Here is an 18,171-nt window from a genome sequence, read left to right on the forward strand (position 1 = left end):
ACATTCTACTTACTTTTGTGTGCACAATGTTACAAACATCTCTACTTGATGACTTCTCTGCCATAATCGATTGTGAGCCAAAGGGAAGAAATTCTCCCCCTTAGGTTGTTTGAAGTATTTGACATTAATTAGCAATAAAAAAAAAAAAAAAAAAGAACAGACCCTGTCTTGAAAAACCAAGAAAAAAGAAAAAAGAAAACAATCAGTACAAACATCAAAGATAATCCAGGTATGGTGGCACATGCCTTTAATCCTAGCATTGGGCAGGCAGAGGCAGGTAGATCTCTGAGTTATATGTCAGCCTGGTCTAAGGAGCTAGTCTCAGGACAGCCAGGGCTGCACAGAGAAACCTTGTTTCAAAAAACAAAATCAACCCCAGCACCAACAATATAATAAAAGAGAAAAAACATCAAAGAAGCTGCCACATGATATCAATGGAGAAATTCTAAGAATAAAACTTCATTTTTCAATAGCTCATTAATATTACTCTAAAATACATTAGAAATACATTTGATTTACATATGGATCCACCATGAAAAGAAATATACACAACTTGAGTAAAAAAGACACTATCTTTTAAATTCATTCCCCACTGCTTAAAGAAACCTTAGAGATTAAGTCATCTGAAAGTTTATTTACAAGAGTAAAAAATTAGATACATCCCAGAGACTTATCTTCTGAATTATTGACCAATTAATGCAATATTCTTTCTCAAACTCATTCAAAGGAAGCATAAAAAAATTATCTTTTCACAAAACCTTGGAAACTGTTTTATAGCAGATAACTTTGCTATACAAGTTTTGATACTGAGTACATTCTTAGAGGTCAGCCAACTGAAGACATGTGCACACCCATTTAAGATTATTCACTATGATATATAATATTATGTCTGTGAATACAACCAAGATGACTAAAGGCATTTCCACAGACATGACACTGGTTCTGTTTTATGCATTACCATGTTAAAAATACTTTTTCATGTTTTAAGGTTAGGAATTCCTTCTAGTGTGAATCTTCTCATGTATTTTAAGGGAACTGGAACGAGTAAAGGTTTTCCCACATTGCTTGCAAATGTAAGGCTTCTCACCAGTGTGAATTTGTTCATGTCTCTGACAGTCACTTAAAGTATAAAAGGATTTCCCACACTGTTTACATACAAAAGGTTTCTCTCCAGTGTGAATCCTTTCATGACGTCGAAGGGAACTGTGACCAGTAAAGGCTTTCATACATTGTTTACATTTATATGGTTTCTCTCCAGTATGAATCCGTTCATGTATTCTAAACTTACTAAAAGAAATGAAACCCTTCCCACACTGCTCACATACATAGGGCTTTTCACCACTGTGAATCCTTTCATGATTTCGAAGGGCACTGGGATTAGTGAAGGCTTTCCCACAATTCTTACAGACATAGGGTTTCTCACCAGTGTGAATTTGTTCATGTCTCTGACAACCACTTAAGGAAGAGAAACCTTTTCCACAATGCTTACATACATAGGGTTTTTCTCCACTGTGAATTCTTTCATGTCGTCGAAGTGAACTATGATCAGTAAAGGCTTTACCACATAGTTTACATACACAGAGTTTCTCTCCAGAATGAGTTGATTCATGTTTTCGAAAATTACTGGAAGAAATAAAACCTTTCCCACATTGCTTACAAACATAAGGTTTCTCCCCACAGTGAATCCTTTCATGACATCGAAGGGAGGTGTGACGAGTGAAGGCTTTTCCACACTGCTTACATACATAGGGTTTCTCCCCACTGTGAATCCTTTCGTGGTATCGAAGGGAACTGTCAACACTAAAGACTTTACCACATTGTTTACATTTATAGGGTTTCTCTCCAGTGTGGATCCTTTCATGTATTCGAAGCGTACTGGAAGAATTGAAACCTTTTCCACATTGCAAACATACATGGGGTTTCTCACCACTGTGAATCCTCTCATGATAACGAAGAGAACTGAGAGTAGTAAAGGCTTTATCACACAGCTTACATACATAGGGCTTTTCTCCAGTGTGACATCGTTTATGTGTTTGAATGGAATTGTAATAACTGAAGGCTTTCCCACACTGCTTACAGACATAGGGTTTCTCTCCAGTGTGACATCGTTTATGTGTTTGAAAGGAATAGTAGTAAGTGAAAGCTTTTCCACATTGTGTACACACATATGGTTTTTCTCCAGTGTGAGTTCTTTCATGGTCTTGAAAGTTAGTCAAATAACTGAAAGCCTTACCACATAGATTACACCTGTATGGTTTCTCCCCAGTATGAGTACGTTCATGTCTTCGAATGTTACTCAGAAAAGAAAAAGATTTCCCACATTGTGTACACAAATAGGGTTTCTCTCCAGTGTGAGTTCTTTCATGTTCTTGAAAGTTAGTCAAACAAGTGAAAGTTTTATCACACTTATTACATTTGTATGGTTTCTCTCCACTGTGAGTTCGTTCATGTCTTCTAATGTTACTCAAAAAAGAAAAGGTTTTCCCACATTGTTTACATACATAGGGTTTCTTTCCAGTGTGGATCTTTTCAACATACTGAAGAAAATCAGGATAAGTAAAAGAATTATAATGCTGCTTATCCATACATATTTCCTCTCTAGTTTCATTATTCACATGTATTTGAATGTAACCATTGCTTTTGAAGATTTTCTCACACTGGTTAAAGTCATAGGATCTCTGTCTAGTATCAGTGTCTTCATGCTTCAGAAAGCATTCTGGATAAATGAAGGCTTTCTCACATTCCCCAATCTTATAAAGGCTCTCTCCACATAGCTCATATTGATGAGGTTTTTTTGTAGTCTGAAGAGGCACGGACACATTAAGAGACGAATGACTGATGAGCACGTTGTCTTTATACACATGGCTTTCACAAATCATTGTTCTATGAGACATTTTCCTGTTCAAAAAGGTATTTGGAATCTGTCTGAAGATTTCTTCACATTCATTTCCTTTGTTATGTTCCAACAGTCTTTCCACAACTGCATTTCTATTAAAAAGAAAGAAAGAGAGAAAGAAAGGAAAGTTCACCAATAAAGTTATAAATTCCCTACCAGCAGAATTTCTGAATATGACTGAAGGTTCTACAGGATGAGGAGACATGCAATATCAAGACACTATATTCATATAGGGTTTCTTTTTGTGTTAACTTTTATTTATTTACTATTTGTAAATAGTATACATGTACTATGTACCATGGTACACTATAGTACCATGTACACATGGTATGGTGTACATATGGAAGTTAGAAGACAGCTTGGATGATTTTCTTCTACTATATGGTTCTCAGGGATTGAACTCAGGTCATCAAGCTTGGTAGTGAATACCTTTACCTGGTGAGTCATTTTCCTAGCCCAATCACATGGCACTTCTTAGAAAGTCTAGGTCTTAATTAGTTTTGAGGTCAATCTCTTGCTATGATGCATGGGCTACCTTCAAATTCAACATTCCTTCAGACTCCAAATAGGTGGGAATGAGGGCATGAGTGATCATATTTACTTCTCCATCACAGGTAAATGTACTTGATTATTCCTTATGCAAAATGCTTAAGCAAAACTACTCTCTATCTAAATTTTTTTCATATATATATATCTTGAAGATTGTTCCTAGAGTAAATATAAAATTTCTTTATATTTTCTATATACTGCATACTCAAAGCCTGAAGGAAGGAACACACATTATTTTTCATTAACTTTGTTGCTTGGAAAAAAGATTGTATATATAAAACTATTAGAAAGTATTACTTACATCATCATGGCAAATGTATAAATATTTCTAATCCTATATGCACATTTGGAGATAAATACTTTAGATTACATCACCTTGAAGCTGGGTCTATTTGGATAGTTGTTTTGATTTTAAAAACAAGTGACAATTTCCAGATTATGAGACACATTATCATGGGTTGGCAAAGTTACCTTTGATTTCTTCTAGAATATCTGTGGTCATTGTCTATGTGCTGCTCTTCTGGTGTTCTTCCTAGAATGTAGATCCAGAGATATCTGATTTACTTACGTACGTAGTTATTACAGAAATACCAGATTCTATGTAGATTCATGGTGTAACATGATCATGCCTGATATAGTCAACAAATTTACTCTTTCCATATTCCAAATCATGGAACAACATTTTTGAACAAGACAGACTTATTATAATCTGATTGACAAAGTAAAAGTATGATCTCATTCATACCTATAGCAGTCAGGTTTCTGAAGGTTTCCTCCATAACATCTCTGTGCAGTTTCTTTTGGGAAGGATCTAGTAAAGCCCACTCATCCACAGTGAAGCTTACAGCCACATCTTCAAAGGTCACAGAATCCTAAAATGACCGAGAAGTTTCCAGAAGAAAAGATAAGACACACATCACTGAAAGTCTGAGTGTGCTCTAAATGTTCAATACATATCCTGATCATCATACTTTTATTTTATATCCATATCTGTGCTCTCTAACACAAGAATTCCCACATTAGCTTTGAACTCTTGGTAAAGCACAGCACAGCAATAATAAAATACCAAGTATGCTGCTGAAACTTAAAATTTCTACTGGTGTACAGACCTTTATCATTTCCCCCACAATATTACTACTAGTGAAGACATGTGTTAAGAACCAGCTGCTAGCCAGGTGTTGGTGGCCCACACCTTTAATCCCAACACCCAGGAGGCAGAGGCAGGCTGACCTCTGTGAGTTTGAGGCCAGCCTGGACTACAGAGCTAGTTCCAGGACAGGTTCCAAACAATACAGAGAAACACTGTCTGGAAAAACAAAACAAAAAACAACAAACAAACACACACACACACACACAAAAAAAAACCCCAAACCAAACAGAACCAGCTGCCTTAAAAATCACATATTTTAGGAATAGATTATGAGAGTCAGTGTCCTCATCCAATACTAGTTCCTATGACCATAATTAATGTTCCACCTCATTGTAGACCCAAAGCGATGGACCTAAGTGACAAGATTGAATTATATGAACCTCGCCATAAAATAAACCTTTCAAAAAGTTTAAGTTACTTTTCTCATCACTATGACTAAATAACAATTCATGAAAGGTTTATTTTGAATCATTTCTTAAGAGGGTAGAGTCTGTTGTTGGGGGGGGGGAACAGACATGGCAGAATTCATGGGGATAGGATCATGCACCAGAGATTCCACATCAGTGATAATCAGGAAACATAACAGGGAATGCTGGTTTCTACTTGTATTTTTCCTTTTTCCTCTTTTATTTAGTCTGGCATCTCAACCCATGGTTATGTGTAATTGTTAGTGATGAATAACCTGGGAGATGGGCATCTAGGTACACCTGTAGGGATTTATCATGATTATACTAATTGATGTAAGATAATCCATTTTAATTGTAGGTGACACTATCCCTTGGTCATGAGATTCTGAACTGTATAAAATGAAGAAAGTGAGCTGAACAGTAGCATACATTCATAAATTTCTTCTTCTGACTTCAGATGTAATATGACCAGCCACTTCAAGCTCCTGCTTCTTTGACTTCTCCATCAGGATGAATTACATCTTGAAGTGTGAGTTAAATCCTTCCTTTTTAAAATTGAATTCACTTGGGCACTTTTTCATAACAACACAAAAAGAAAATAAGATAGGCACACAGATTCAGAGTGAGTATTCCGTCCTCAGTTACCTTTTTACAAACATTCTCACAGACCCAAAGGTGTGTCTCCTAGGTGATTCCAAATTATCAAAAAAACCTTCAGTTGCTTTTCTTAGGTATATTGGATAGGAATGCAAAGCTAATTAATACCTCATTATTCAAGATAACATTAACAGACTGATTAATAGCTTATTGGTGCCTAGCCCATTTGTTATCAGGTTTTCTCTGGCAGCTGATGGGAATAGATGCAGAGACCTACAGTCAACATTAGGCAAAAATTGGGTAACCCTATGGAAGAGGGGGAGGAAAGACTGTAGGAATCAGAGGGGTCAATGACACCAGGAGAATGTGACCCACAGTATCAACTAATCAGATCTCAAGGGACTCACAGAGACTTAAGTGGCAATCACAGGGCATGCATGGGTCTGTGCAAGGTTCTCTGCATATATGTCATGGTTGTTAGCTTGGTGTTTTTGTGGGACCCATAACAGTGGGAGCAGGTGTGTGCTCTTGGGACTCCTTTCTCTTACTGGGTTGCCTCACCCAGTCTTGGTATGAGGGTTTGTGCCTAGTATTATTGTATCTTGTTATGTCATGTTTAGCTGATATCCTTGGGAGGCCTGCTCTTTTCTGAAGGGGAATGAAGAAGGAATGGATCTGGGGGTAGGGGAGATGGGAAGGGAACTGGGAAGAGTAGAGGGAGGGGGAATTGTAATAGGGATATATTGTATGAAAGAATTTAAAAAAGGATAGTGGAAGGGTCTAGGCGATGGCTAAATATATAAAGCACTTGTTGTGTAATCCTGAGAGTGAACTCCCAGAACTCAAGTAAAGCCAGACATGGTAAGGCATATTTATAATTTCAACTGTGCAATCCTGTAAAATAAAAAAAATAAGTTAAATATTTTCTTACTGAAACAGAAAGAATTAAGGCATAGTTACAATAAAATCAAAGCAAAAAAAAAAAAAAAAAAAAAAAAACCAAAACAAAACAAAACAACAAAAAAAAAAAAAAAAAAAAAAAAAAAACCCAGCACCCAGAAGTGTAAGTGTAAGTCAAATCTTAGAGTTTAGTGTCAAAGGTCTAGAACTCCTGTGGCTTGATGGTATGTAGAGACAGGAGAATTTTAGGAAGCTGGTTGGTGAGCCAGCTAGCCTGGCATATAAAAGGAAAACATGACTGGGAAACATGTATTGTATTTCCGCTTTCTACCAGTGTATACCAAGCTATTCACTGAAACAGGAAAAAACAATTTCAGTATTTTGAGATCACAGTAAAATTTTAAATTTAAGACTGTAAGAAATGGATGGAAACATTTAAAGCTGTGAATATTGGGTTAAGCTTTAAGATAGGAGGACAGGGATAGTCAGCCCTAGTTTGATTCTGTACAGGATGAAAACAAGGTAACAGATGAAACTGAGTGGCTGTGGGCGATAGCCCAGAAAAAGCAAACTTGGTATATTTAACGGATTAGGGAGAAAAAACAAAGCAGAATTCCCTAACCCAAAGCACTTTTACTTGTGAAAGGAGATGATCCTCTTTGTAGGGGTTAGGTGAAAGAGAATACAGTCTGGTGAAGAAAGATGCAGGCTTGTGAAGAGCACAAATACACAAATATGTGATTGACAGGGAACAATTAACCAAAATGACTTTACAATCCTGAACATATGCAAAGGCTCTGATGCACTTAATTTTATAAAAAGCATAGCAACGGCTGGTTCCCAGAACCCACATGGTGGCTCACAAACATCTATAACTCCAATTCCAGGGTACCTACAATTTCAGGGAATGCTCTTTTCTGACCAGACAAGCATTTGGGGCTTGTGTGCTCACACATGCACATGCGCGTGCACGCATACACACACACACACACACACACACACACACACACACACACACACACACACACAGGCCAAGATATTCATACATATATAATAAACACATTAAAAAGCATACTACTGATGCCGGGCGTTGGTGGTGTACACCTTTAATCACAGCACTTGGGAGGCAGAGGCTGTGAATTTGAGGCCAGCCTGGTCTACAGAGTGCCAGGACAGGCTCCAAAGCAATAAAGAGAAAACCTGCTTCAAAAAAACAAAACAAACAACAACAGCAACAAAATACTACTGGAATTAAAGACAGATTAACACTAATCCAATACTATTAGGTGATTTTAATTCCCCACTGTCTCCAATAGACAGGGCATCTGGACAAGAAATAGAAAAACATCAGAATTAAGTGTTAGAGTTATAAATCAAATCAATGTAACAGATATCTATAGAATATCCTGCCCAAATGTCAAAGAATATATATAATCTACTCAGCAGCCCATGGAAGCTTCTCAAAAATAGACTAATCCTGGGGCACAAAACAAATCTTAACAAATCCTGAAAGACTGAAATAACTCCATGTATCCTACCTGACCACAATGCAATAAAATTAAAATCAACAGTAAACAAATATTTAGTTAGTACACAACTCAAAGAGATTAAACAACTCATTATTGAAGGATGAATGGGCTAAAGAGGAAATCAAGAAAGAAATCAAAATTCCCAGAACTAAATCAAAATGAAAACACAAAACCTGTGCGACACATAAAAAAATAAACAACAAAATAAAACATAACACAACCTTCTTGAATAGGGAATTTATAGCTTCAAGGGCTATAAACTTCCTGGTTAAAAAACAAAACAAAACAAAAAAAAAAAAAAAAAAAAACCAGGAAGCCCGTTTCACTTACAGTTCACAAAGGAACCCAAACTCAGGTTAAACCTGTCTCTGAGCTTTGAGACTCCCTCACCACAGCTCATGATATATCACTGTAGAAACTGGGCAGAGGAACTCTTAAGTGGCCAAGAAATTTCATTTGGGGATCTCCACACATTATTTTCCTTCCTTCCATTTCCCTTTTGGTAAACAGCACCAGCTACAAGCTGTCCATCTCACAACATCTCTCTAGGAACCTTTCCTCCCTGTTCTTAGATGATGACATTTAAAATATCTATCCATTTTAAAACCTATATTCAGTTGATACAAACTAGCCAGAGACCCTCAAAACAACCACCTTAGCAGTAATAACAAAATACGTATGTAATGTTTCCTTTAGTTTCTCTCGTTTCTTCCAATCTTGTCACTTTTCATTTTCATTCACCCTCATCCTGAGACAGAACAGGACACATCATTCTAAAGACAGTGTGACTTCAGAGGAAACTATTTAGAGCTGAAGTTGCTACAGTTCCAGCTTGTCAAAAATTGTCGTCCGTCCCTAAAAACAAAACTCCTTTTCTTCCCAATCCCCGAAGATGCTCGCACATATTATAATTGAGACTTCCCCGCTACTGCCAGTACTCGCTTGAAACAGGTCATGCCCCACCTCGCCTTTCATCCTACTTTGGATCGGGGACAAACTCATGGATTTTAGGATTGCTCCTACAGACCTTCGGAGACTCTCAGCACCCTGGCACCCCCAGAGCCAGGCCCCTCTGCTGCCCGCTCCTGCGCAGTCGGGAGTGCAGTGCACGGCGCAGGGGCCGCCGGGGTGCGACACCCCGGGAGGAGAGGGACTGAGGGCTGCCCGCGCCGTCCGGCTCCCGCCCCCTCACTCGGCGCTCACCATGTCTGCGCCGGGGCCTCCAGCGGGCTCGCAGCGGCGCGTGGGCTCGCCCGTCACACAGCCATTGAGGCCCAGTCCCCCGGGCTCCCAGGGCTGACGTGAAGTCCCAGGGACTTCCGCTCCTCTCGCTGGCGCGCCTGACCGCGACGGCGAACGCACGCATCGGACCCCAAGTCTGCTCCCGCGCCTCAAAACTGTCCCTGCCACTAGGCGTCACTTGGCTGCGGAGGGCGAACCATCCCGATTCCCTCTTCTGTGAGTGCAGAGCGGCGATTATGGCAGCACCAGGAAGAAAGATGGCGGGTGAGAGACTTCCGCCCCACCCACCGGTGCGCCCGTTCCCACAGCTCGCCGTCCACCCCGCGGTCTTCACCATTGCTCCCAAGGTTGGCGGGCCCACAGCAAAGAGGCTGTGACCCCTGCTACCTCAGGGGCCACAGCAATGCAATCCTGCGACTATCCTGGAGCAAGGAAAAAGGATGGCGGGTGAGGAACTTCCGCCCTGCCCCTGGCTATCCTGATTGCACAGCTCACATCGCCTTTTGCCTTTTGATCAGTGCTCATGCTTTGAGTGACAAAAAAAGCGATTCTCTGTCTGACAGGACGGTCGAATCGACGCATTCCAGCCAAGTCCCTTACCAACTCGGTTTCTTTTATCGTTGAAGACCGGCCCAACTTGGTAGAGAAAATTCATTTCCAGCAGAATTTGCTCCTAGCTTTCCCGAGAGAAAATCGGCGCCGGTCTGTACTCATTGGACCTTTCTGGTTGTTGATTCCTGGAGATGATTTGAAGTCGTGGATGGGCACAGGAAATCCCATGTCCACAGAGACACTCAGAGAACAAATGGTTTTTCCGAGGGAAGCAGGAGATTTTTTTTTCAGAGATCTCCAGATCTCTGGCTTCAGGTAAAGCCAGAACACACACACACACACACACACACACACACACACACACACACACACTTCGCTATAGAAAATAAATTTAGGCTCAGTTAAAATGGAGCAAGTTTGAGGTTTAAAATGAAATTTTTAATATAGATTAAACACTGGAGAGATGAATTAGATTACGGAAACGGGCTGATTTTCCAGAGGACTCAGATTCATTTCCCAGCACCCACAGAATGTGTCAACCCTCTTTAGGCCTCCGTGTCGTGTCCCCAGGCAGATATGTGGTGTACAGATGTACATGCAGGTAAAACACCCATAAGCATAAAATACAAAATGTGGCCTTTTCCATCCAGGGTTCTCTCCTACATTCATCACGGTTTCATTTTCTTAGCAGCTGAATAGAATTCCTGTTGTGTTTTGCACCACATTTTGTTATCCACTCATCAGCTGAAAGACATTTGGTTGTTTCTATTTCCTCCCTAATATGAATAGAGCAGCAATGAACATGGCTGGGCAAATGTCTGTGGAAGAGGATGTAGAGTCCTTTGGGCATAAGCCAAGGAGTGGTAGAGCTGGGTCATTTGTCTTCACAAGGTTTTGGTCTCTAGTATACTAAAATACAAATGTATTAAATGAGATTGTTTTAACGATAATGTTCCCCCAGCTGTCAGTTTTCTAACCACTTCCTCATAGCCAACTTGAGGGCCCTGCTGAGTCACCCACTACTGTGAAATAGTTTCCGTCCTACCCATTTATCCTACCCTTTCTATTATTTAATGAGCACATATTAATCTTTTATGAGTCTATTCTAATGCTCCTCCAAGGGGTACATTGTTATAACCTTAACTCTAAAAGTAATTTGGAGATAATGGAAGGGAACATCCTTTCTTACAGACTGCATCTCAAACATTCCACACTCAACAGAAATGAATTCTAACTTTTCCACAAAGTTCTTAAAGACAGATGTTCTATTTATTTTCTACACTACTGCATATTAGAGGGATAAAATAATAACTTTCACTCCATTTGGTCTACTCAGTGTTTTATAGCAGGTTTATGTTAAATAAACAGATGGAGGACAGACAAATAGGAGCGAACATGGACAGTTGGACTGATAATAGTCTTCATATAGCCACACAAATTATAGAACACCTGAGAGTGATTTCTACATGGAAAGAAATAGTGTATTACAACCCTTTTTAAAATAATAATGCAGTGATGTTTTCAAGTTCAGTGGTAAGTTCACATATGAATTGACTTTTAAAATAACCATCAGGATTCATGGCTATGTTTTATCTTTGAACTTATAAAGAGAATTTTTACCTGATGTTAGCAAAATAATGTGACATTTTGGGGAAAATATGCACACTAGCAGCCCCATACTAGATGGATTATAAAGAATACCTCCACAGCACTGTAATGTTCCTCTTAGTGCTGTGGTAGACAGGGAAGAAAGTCACCCAGACATTGCAGAACACCGACATGCAGCACGTCAGGAACTTGAATTCATTGAAGGAGTCAGACAGTTTCCTGGCAAAGAAAGCCATAGTGAAGCTTCCTAGGGCCAGAGAGCCCAGGTATCTGAGAACACTATAGAAGGAAGTGACAAAGTCCTTGTTGCACAGAATGAAGATGTGGCCATGTTGAGAATGTACACCTGTGTCAACAAAAGGAGGAGATATTCCTAATCATTCCACAGATGTTAAGTTGGATCAGCACACTGAAGGAAATGATGAATGTAGGGGCTCTTGGCATATCCCTCATCTTCTTTCCTGGGTGACTGAGATGGGAAGCCAGACCTACAGAATAGTTTTGGCCAACACAGTGGAAAGAACCACAGTGAACAGAACTCCAAAAGCTGTATCCTGAAGGATGCAAGTGACCATGCTGTGATGTTCAATGTAGATCAGAAAGCAAAGTATGAAGGAAATGAATGGAATGTAGCTGAAAGTCCTGCTATTGGCTTTTGTAGTAGGAGTGTCTTAGTGCCCCATACACATCTGCAGAACTATAGCTGTGAGTACAGAGAAGAACAGGGCCTTGCAAGTTAGAGTCATCCCCATAAGCCAGAAATACCACTCTTTTCGGAAGACAGTGATTTTGCTTCATGTTGGCAGACTGATTATTTTTTACACTGCATGCACTGATCCATATCTGGTACAGAAAGGAAAATTATCACCAAAATGATTTTGGATTTCTGTTTGAGAAAGCAAAAAACATCCCACTTTGTTGCTATAGATCACTGTTAAATTGGATTGGTTGACAGCAATTTATAAAGCCCATCATCTTGCCTTGGAGGAAACACTGTACTTATCCTCACATATTGATGAACTTTTTAGTATCCTGAAAGAAGGCAAAAATATGTTGTCTCTTGGAATATAAAGGATGCTGTAATAAAGTAACATTGACTAAATAATAAAAGCCTAAATACTACTCATAGTTCTGTAAACTATGTAAACTATGTAAACTATGTAAAAAAAAATAGATTTAGCCAATTCTTAACCTTCTGAATTCTGCCAACCTGCTTTAGGGATGGTACATATGTCTGTGTCCTCACATGGTATAAAGTGACAAAAATACCCTTCCTGAGGGACTTTAGGAATTATACAGGCAATAACTCTATTACTGAATTTGGAGAGATCATCACATTATAAGTACTAAAAAGCCCTTCATCTTAATATTCTCAGTTTGGGGCTTATGTTTTTACATGTTAAGTGGAATACAGCATATATTGAAAGACCCCCAAGAGACCCCAAGAGTTTGGAGCCTGTCAGGGGGGAAGGCCCTTGCCCCCAAGAGACCAGACCACCTGTGGATGCTTCAGTCTTTCAGGGGACTGAGCGAGCGTGCCTGGTTAAAGCATATGCGGTTTATATAAGGTTGGTGTGGCAAGAAGCAGACTTACAGAAGCAGAAACATGGTTACAGGGATTTCATTGTTTCATCTAAATGTAGCAGTTGTAGTTAACCAAGGACAGTGGGTTATTCGGGTTGGGCACAAAGAATACAAAGAATTCAGTTATGATTATCTCAGCATCCTGGATACTGTACTGCTGACCTTGCTTTAGTCCAAGCTGCAGACCACAGATATCTGGTTGGCGTCGGATGAGAGCAGCACCTGGTTCCCTCCTGTACTTTTCACGTAACTTGACCTTGGCAATTAATGAGAGCAGCTCAAACAGGCAATAAGCATAGTGGGGGGGGTCTTTCAATATCAATTTAAGCTGTATGTGTAAATACCATGATTTAGGTTAATGGACTCAATGGCCAATAATTTCTTGAGAATACAGCAAAATTAAGGTACTTTGCCTTCTTACCATGGGAAACATATAATGAATGGAATGGTTTAAGTGAGAATGGGTCCCATAGGTTTGTGATTTTGAATGCATGGTTAACAGTCGATGAACTGCTTGGGAAAGATTAGGAAGTGTGTGGCCTTTTTAGAGAAGGAAATGTGTCACCAGGAGTAGGGTTTGAGGTCTTAAAAGCCCATTCCATTCCCAGTTAGTGCCCCGACTTGCAGGACCAAGTTATTCGTGGGTAGAGGTGGGCAAGAACCTGAAAATAAATGGGCGAGAAAGAAGGAACGAGACCAAGCAATGGGTTGTCAAGGTCTAACTTTATTAGGCACAAAGAGGGGTTTTTAAAGCAAAGCAGGGAGGAAGTAGGGAGGGGTAACTGTGCTGACTCTGGGCAGTTATCTCAGACCATTGTTATCTGCTTATCTCAGTTCCTGAAGTAAACAGACTGCCGTTGAGCAGTTTCCCATTTTGCCAAGATAAGGCTCAACTAGAGGTATGGCATAAACAACTCTGTGAGAGGATGTGACTCAAGGCTGGCTGCCAACAAGTTAGGTTTCTCTGACTTGGGCTTGTGGATCAAGATGTAAGATCTCAGCTACTGCTCCTGCACAGTGGCTGCTTCTGACTATAACAGTTACGGAATTCAACTCTCTGGTGTAAGACCCTCTGAATGAGGAGTCTCCCAGTTTCAGTCGGTACCCCCAAGAACTCAATGGCCAGTCCAGTTGATGCAACACACAAGAGGCTTTAATGAACAGGAAACCTTTGCGCAAATGGGCTCCCTCAGCACGCAGGCTAGAGAGAAGCATCATTCTCCAGGCACAGCTGTTTTTAAAGGCAAAAAACCTGTTGCCCAGGTTCCCTGTTTTAAATATTCTAACTTTTCTCTCTACTGTCTTTTCCTTCAACCACTGTGGCCAAGATTTTTAAAAATGTTTTTCCTCTCATCTGTCACGCCTTTTTTTTTTTTCCTCTCTTCTCTGTCCCTTCAGTCCACTTTCTCTGTGTCTTCTCTTTCTTGGTCTCCCTTTTGTAATACACTTTCTCTGCTTCTTTTACTAAATCACATAACTCAGCTTCCTGTAACCCTTCCAGTCTCTGGAGTTTCTTTATAATATGTGGGGCCCTATTTCCCCATGAAGGCCAGAGCCACTGAAGCTCTCTGGGCTTCTGAGGTAGGGTCAAAAGGAGTGCTCTCTTTACCTTAGCCAAATTGGTGGGCTGTCTGCGGCACCTCGGAGACCTGCCACCAGAACCTAGTGATAGATCTTTAAGCTCTCCCTACCTTCAGCAGTGTTGAAGTCCCAAATGGGGCAAGTCAAAAGGAATCCCAAGTCAATCTCATTTTTTAGCTGCGTGGGCCGCCCATTGGCCCCAGAGACATTTTTTCTAGCCTCAAGCAGAAGCTGTTGATAATCATCTCAAATAGCCTGGTGAGAGAACATAAGGGACTCCACCAATCCCATAAGGCATTGGGGATTATAAAGATCTGGGGAGAAGGGCCAGTACTGGAGGCTGGCGCTGGGGAGCCAAACATGGGCAGGGGCAGGGCCATAACCTGCATGGCTCCACCCGGACTGACTTGGCCCTGAAGATGGACCCACACAAGTGCTCTCCAGAGGTGGGTCGGGATGAGAACCAGACCGGGATGGGCCCTGTCTAAGACATCCTACCAGTGATCTAAAGTCAAACTTAGCGTTGTTGACCCATGGAGAGAGTAGAAACAGACACAAACAGTAGGAACAGAAGGATGTGACAAACAGAACAAACAAATCTACGTGATAGACAAATGGCACCCAAACCAAAGTTACAAAGCAGGAGGGAAGCTCAGTCTAGGGGCTGGCCATCTCCCGGAGAAGTGAGACCTCATCTCCTCCTCTCCTCCAAACAACCCGGGACTTTCATCCAGGGTGGGACCAAGGGTCTCAGGACACGTCTGTCTCCCCCTGTGGTCCTCTACCAAATACAAGTCCTGTACAGGCACAGATTCAAATCAGACACATCAGACATACATAAAACATATAGGTTGCGAGCTCTATCTTACCTCCAACTGGCAATGGAATTGAGTCTGGGGGTTGACCAGATCTCAGTGGGACCTCGAAAAATGTAAGACCCTCAAAATGAGGAGTCTCTCAGTTTTGGTCGGTACCCCCAAGAACTCAATGGTTAGTCCAGTTGATGCAACATGCAAGAGGCTTTAATGAACAGGAAACCTTTGCGCTAACGGGCTCCCTCAGCACGCAGGCTAGAGAGAAGCGTCATTCTCCAGTCACAGGCGTTTTAAAAGGCAAAACCCACAAGCTTAGGGAGGGAGTGACCCTCTGTCCATTGAATATGTGACCCTTTGAGGCCAGATGGTCTTGCTGTTAGGGTCAGCAGACCTTAGGGCCTCGGGGTGTGCTAATTAATTTTGTGTGGGCAAACCTGAGGTACAGTTATCTCTTTGTTCTTAAGGACACTATTTACCACCTGCTGACTCACGGAAAGGAGGGGTAGTGTGAAATCTTGGTATCCTGCTATCTTAGGGTTGGTGGTTAGCAAATTCTGCCTGGCATTCCAATAATTTGGGGTTCATTACATTTCTTTGCTAGTTTAAGTCTTTCATTACAAGGACTAACATGTCCGAAGACATTCTTGGTGGCCTCACAATACTTGATGGCCTCACAATAACTCCCATTAATTAGATCTTCCTTTTGATCTCTTCAGGTGGTTTCCAGAGTGATGAACCCACAAGCATAGTTTACACCCTTTCATAGCTGTTTCATTAGCCAAAAGTCAGCATGATGAGTTTCTGAAGTGATATATTATTTATGATTTATTAATGCTTGACTGAATAGCAGAAAGCAAAGCAGCATATCACTACAAATGTTACCCATGCAGCTTCTGGGTAACAACTTTTTGTGAAGAAGAAAATATTAGTGAGATTGGTTGTTTAAATAGTATGTCATATAGAGTCATGTCTATTGTTTGTGTAGTGTGATTCCATGGGATTTTTGCCAGTTCTCTTAGTATTTGGTTAAATTTTCCTTCTGAGTGATGAAGACCAAGCAGGTGGCCAAAATTCATTTTCCGTTCTCTGCTGTCAATGCCAGTGGAGCATCTACACCTGCAGGTCACTTGGGCCTTTTTTTTTTTTTTTTTTTTTTTTTTGCAAGACAGGGTTTCTCTGTATTGCTTTGGAGGCTGTCCTGGAACTCGCTCTCAGAGATTTGACTGCCTCTTCCTCCTGAGTGCAGTGATTAAGGGTGTGTGCCACCACCACCCGGCACCTCATATTCTTCTATCCTTTCTTTTACCAGTTGTCCATCAATGTGAGGATAAGTCAAAGTTTTCATTTTATGTACTGTGACTTCCTTTGAAGCCTTGAGGAAATTCTTTCTGCATTGAACCTCCGTTTTTTAGACTGAACAATGTTTCAAATTCATTGAGTGGTATCTATGGCCCCCATGAGCTAGACAACAAGTGAATAGTGGCTTGATCCCCAGGAACCTCATTGACCTTGTAGGCCAAGGGGAGCAATATTCTTCCTTGTAGTTGCTCTAACCAAATTAGAATTGCCTCCAAGTGCTATTATTAAATACTCGGAAGATCAGTGTTATACGGTACTTTTATTACTATATAATACTTCAGCACCCAGACATAATTCATTAAACTTATATTTTACCAGTCTTCGAAATAGTTATCTCTGACATTGTCAACTTTAATACTTTAATATATGTGGTTTCTAAGTCTCATTGTTTATGTTAGTTAGATGGTTAGTCAGATCTTCATTACCTGCCAGAATTTTCCAGTCCTTTTCATTCCAGAGCAACCCAGTCATTATGCTCTTCATACATCTAAGTCCTTTATGAAGTTCATTTACATATTTACATTCCTCTAACATGTTACCTTATGTACTGGTTCCTTTATCTAATCTCCTGAGACTTAAGAACAATAACACATTCTTTTATGATCTGTTGGGAGAATTTTTATTCCAGGTGAAAGGGGAAATTAATGTCTTTCCCATTCAGGTAAGTTCCAATGACAATGCAAAGTGCAATTTCATCACCGTTCACCCTGAGTTTATTGAGCTTACTTATTGAACATGGTTGAGAAGATACTTAGAAGAGTTTGGATACTGTGGTGGTTTGCATCAAAATAGCCCCAATAGTGCTATAAGGAATGATACTATTAGCAGGTGTGGCTTTGTTGAGGTTGGTGTGTTCTTGTAGGAAGTGTGTCAAGTCACTTGTCTGCCTACCAGGATGTAGAAACTCTACCCTCTTTCTCTATCATCATAAAATTTGCCTGTACAGTACCATGCTTCCCACCATGATGATAATGAACTAAACCCTCTGAAATTGTAAGCCAGCTCCAATGAAACATTTTCCTTTATAAGAGTCACTATAGTCATAGTGTCTCTCCACAGCAATAGAAACTCTAACTAAGGCAGCCATACAGGAATGTCTCCACCCCGTGCGTACAATGGCTCTCCCATAGCTGCATATGCGGAGCTCACCTCTCTAATCTTCCACAACATTACATTACATTTTTCAGTATACAAAAGAAGGAAGCCTGATAGTATTCAAGGTAAACTCCCCTTTTAAAAGATGGCTTTCTTATAGGTGCAAATGCAGAGCCCACCTTCTTCCAAGTCTTTTCCAGGTGATACACTCTACCTCCTCCTCAAAACCACAAGGCCACATGTCATTAGAGCTGAACTGCCTACGATTGTCTGGGAGAGAGGCTGTATACTCAGAAGGAGAGGACCC

General features: G+C 40.5%; 1 protein-coding gene across 1 annotated transcript; it reads right to left on the reverse strand.

The window, feature by feature from the left end:
* Positions 1-492: 492 nt before the first annotated feature.
* LOC127217269 (zinc finger protein 14) lies at positions 493-9,433 on the reverse strand. Its single transcript, XM_051178207.1, has 4 exons — positions 9,232-9,433; positions 4,191-4,317; positions 3,917-3,977; positions 493-2,988 (listed from the first exon to the last, which is right to left on the reverse strand). Exons 1-4 carry the CDS (start codon positions 9,232-9,234, stop codon positions 990-992), a joined length of 2,190 nt encoding a protein of 729 aa, XP_051034164.1. The 5' UTR covers positions 9,235-9,433; the 3' UTR covers positions 493-989.
* Positions 9,434-18,171: the final 8,738 nt, after the last annotated feature.

This window comes from Phodopus roborovskii, unplaced genomic scaffold (assembly GCF_943737965.1).
Source record: "Phodopus roborovskii unplaced genomic scaffold, PHOROB, whole genome shotgun sequence".
NCBI classification, from domain to species: Eukaryota; Metazoa; Chordata; class Mammalia; order Rodentia; family Cricetidae; genus Phodopus; species Phodopus roborovskii.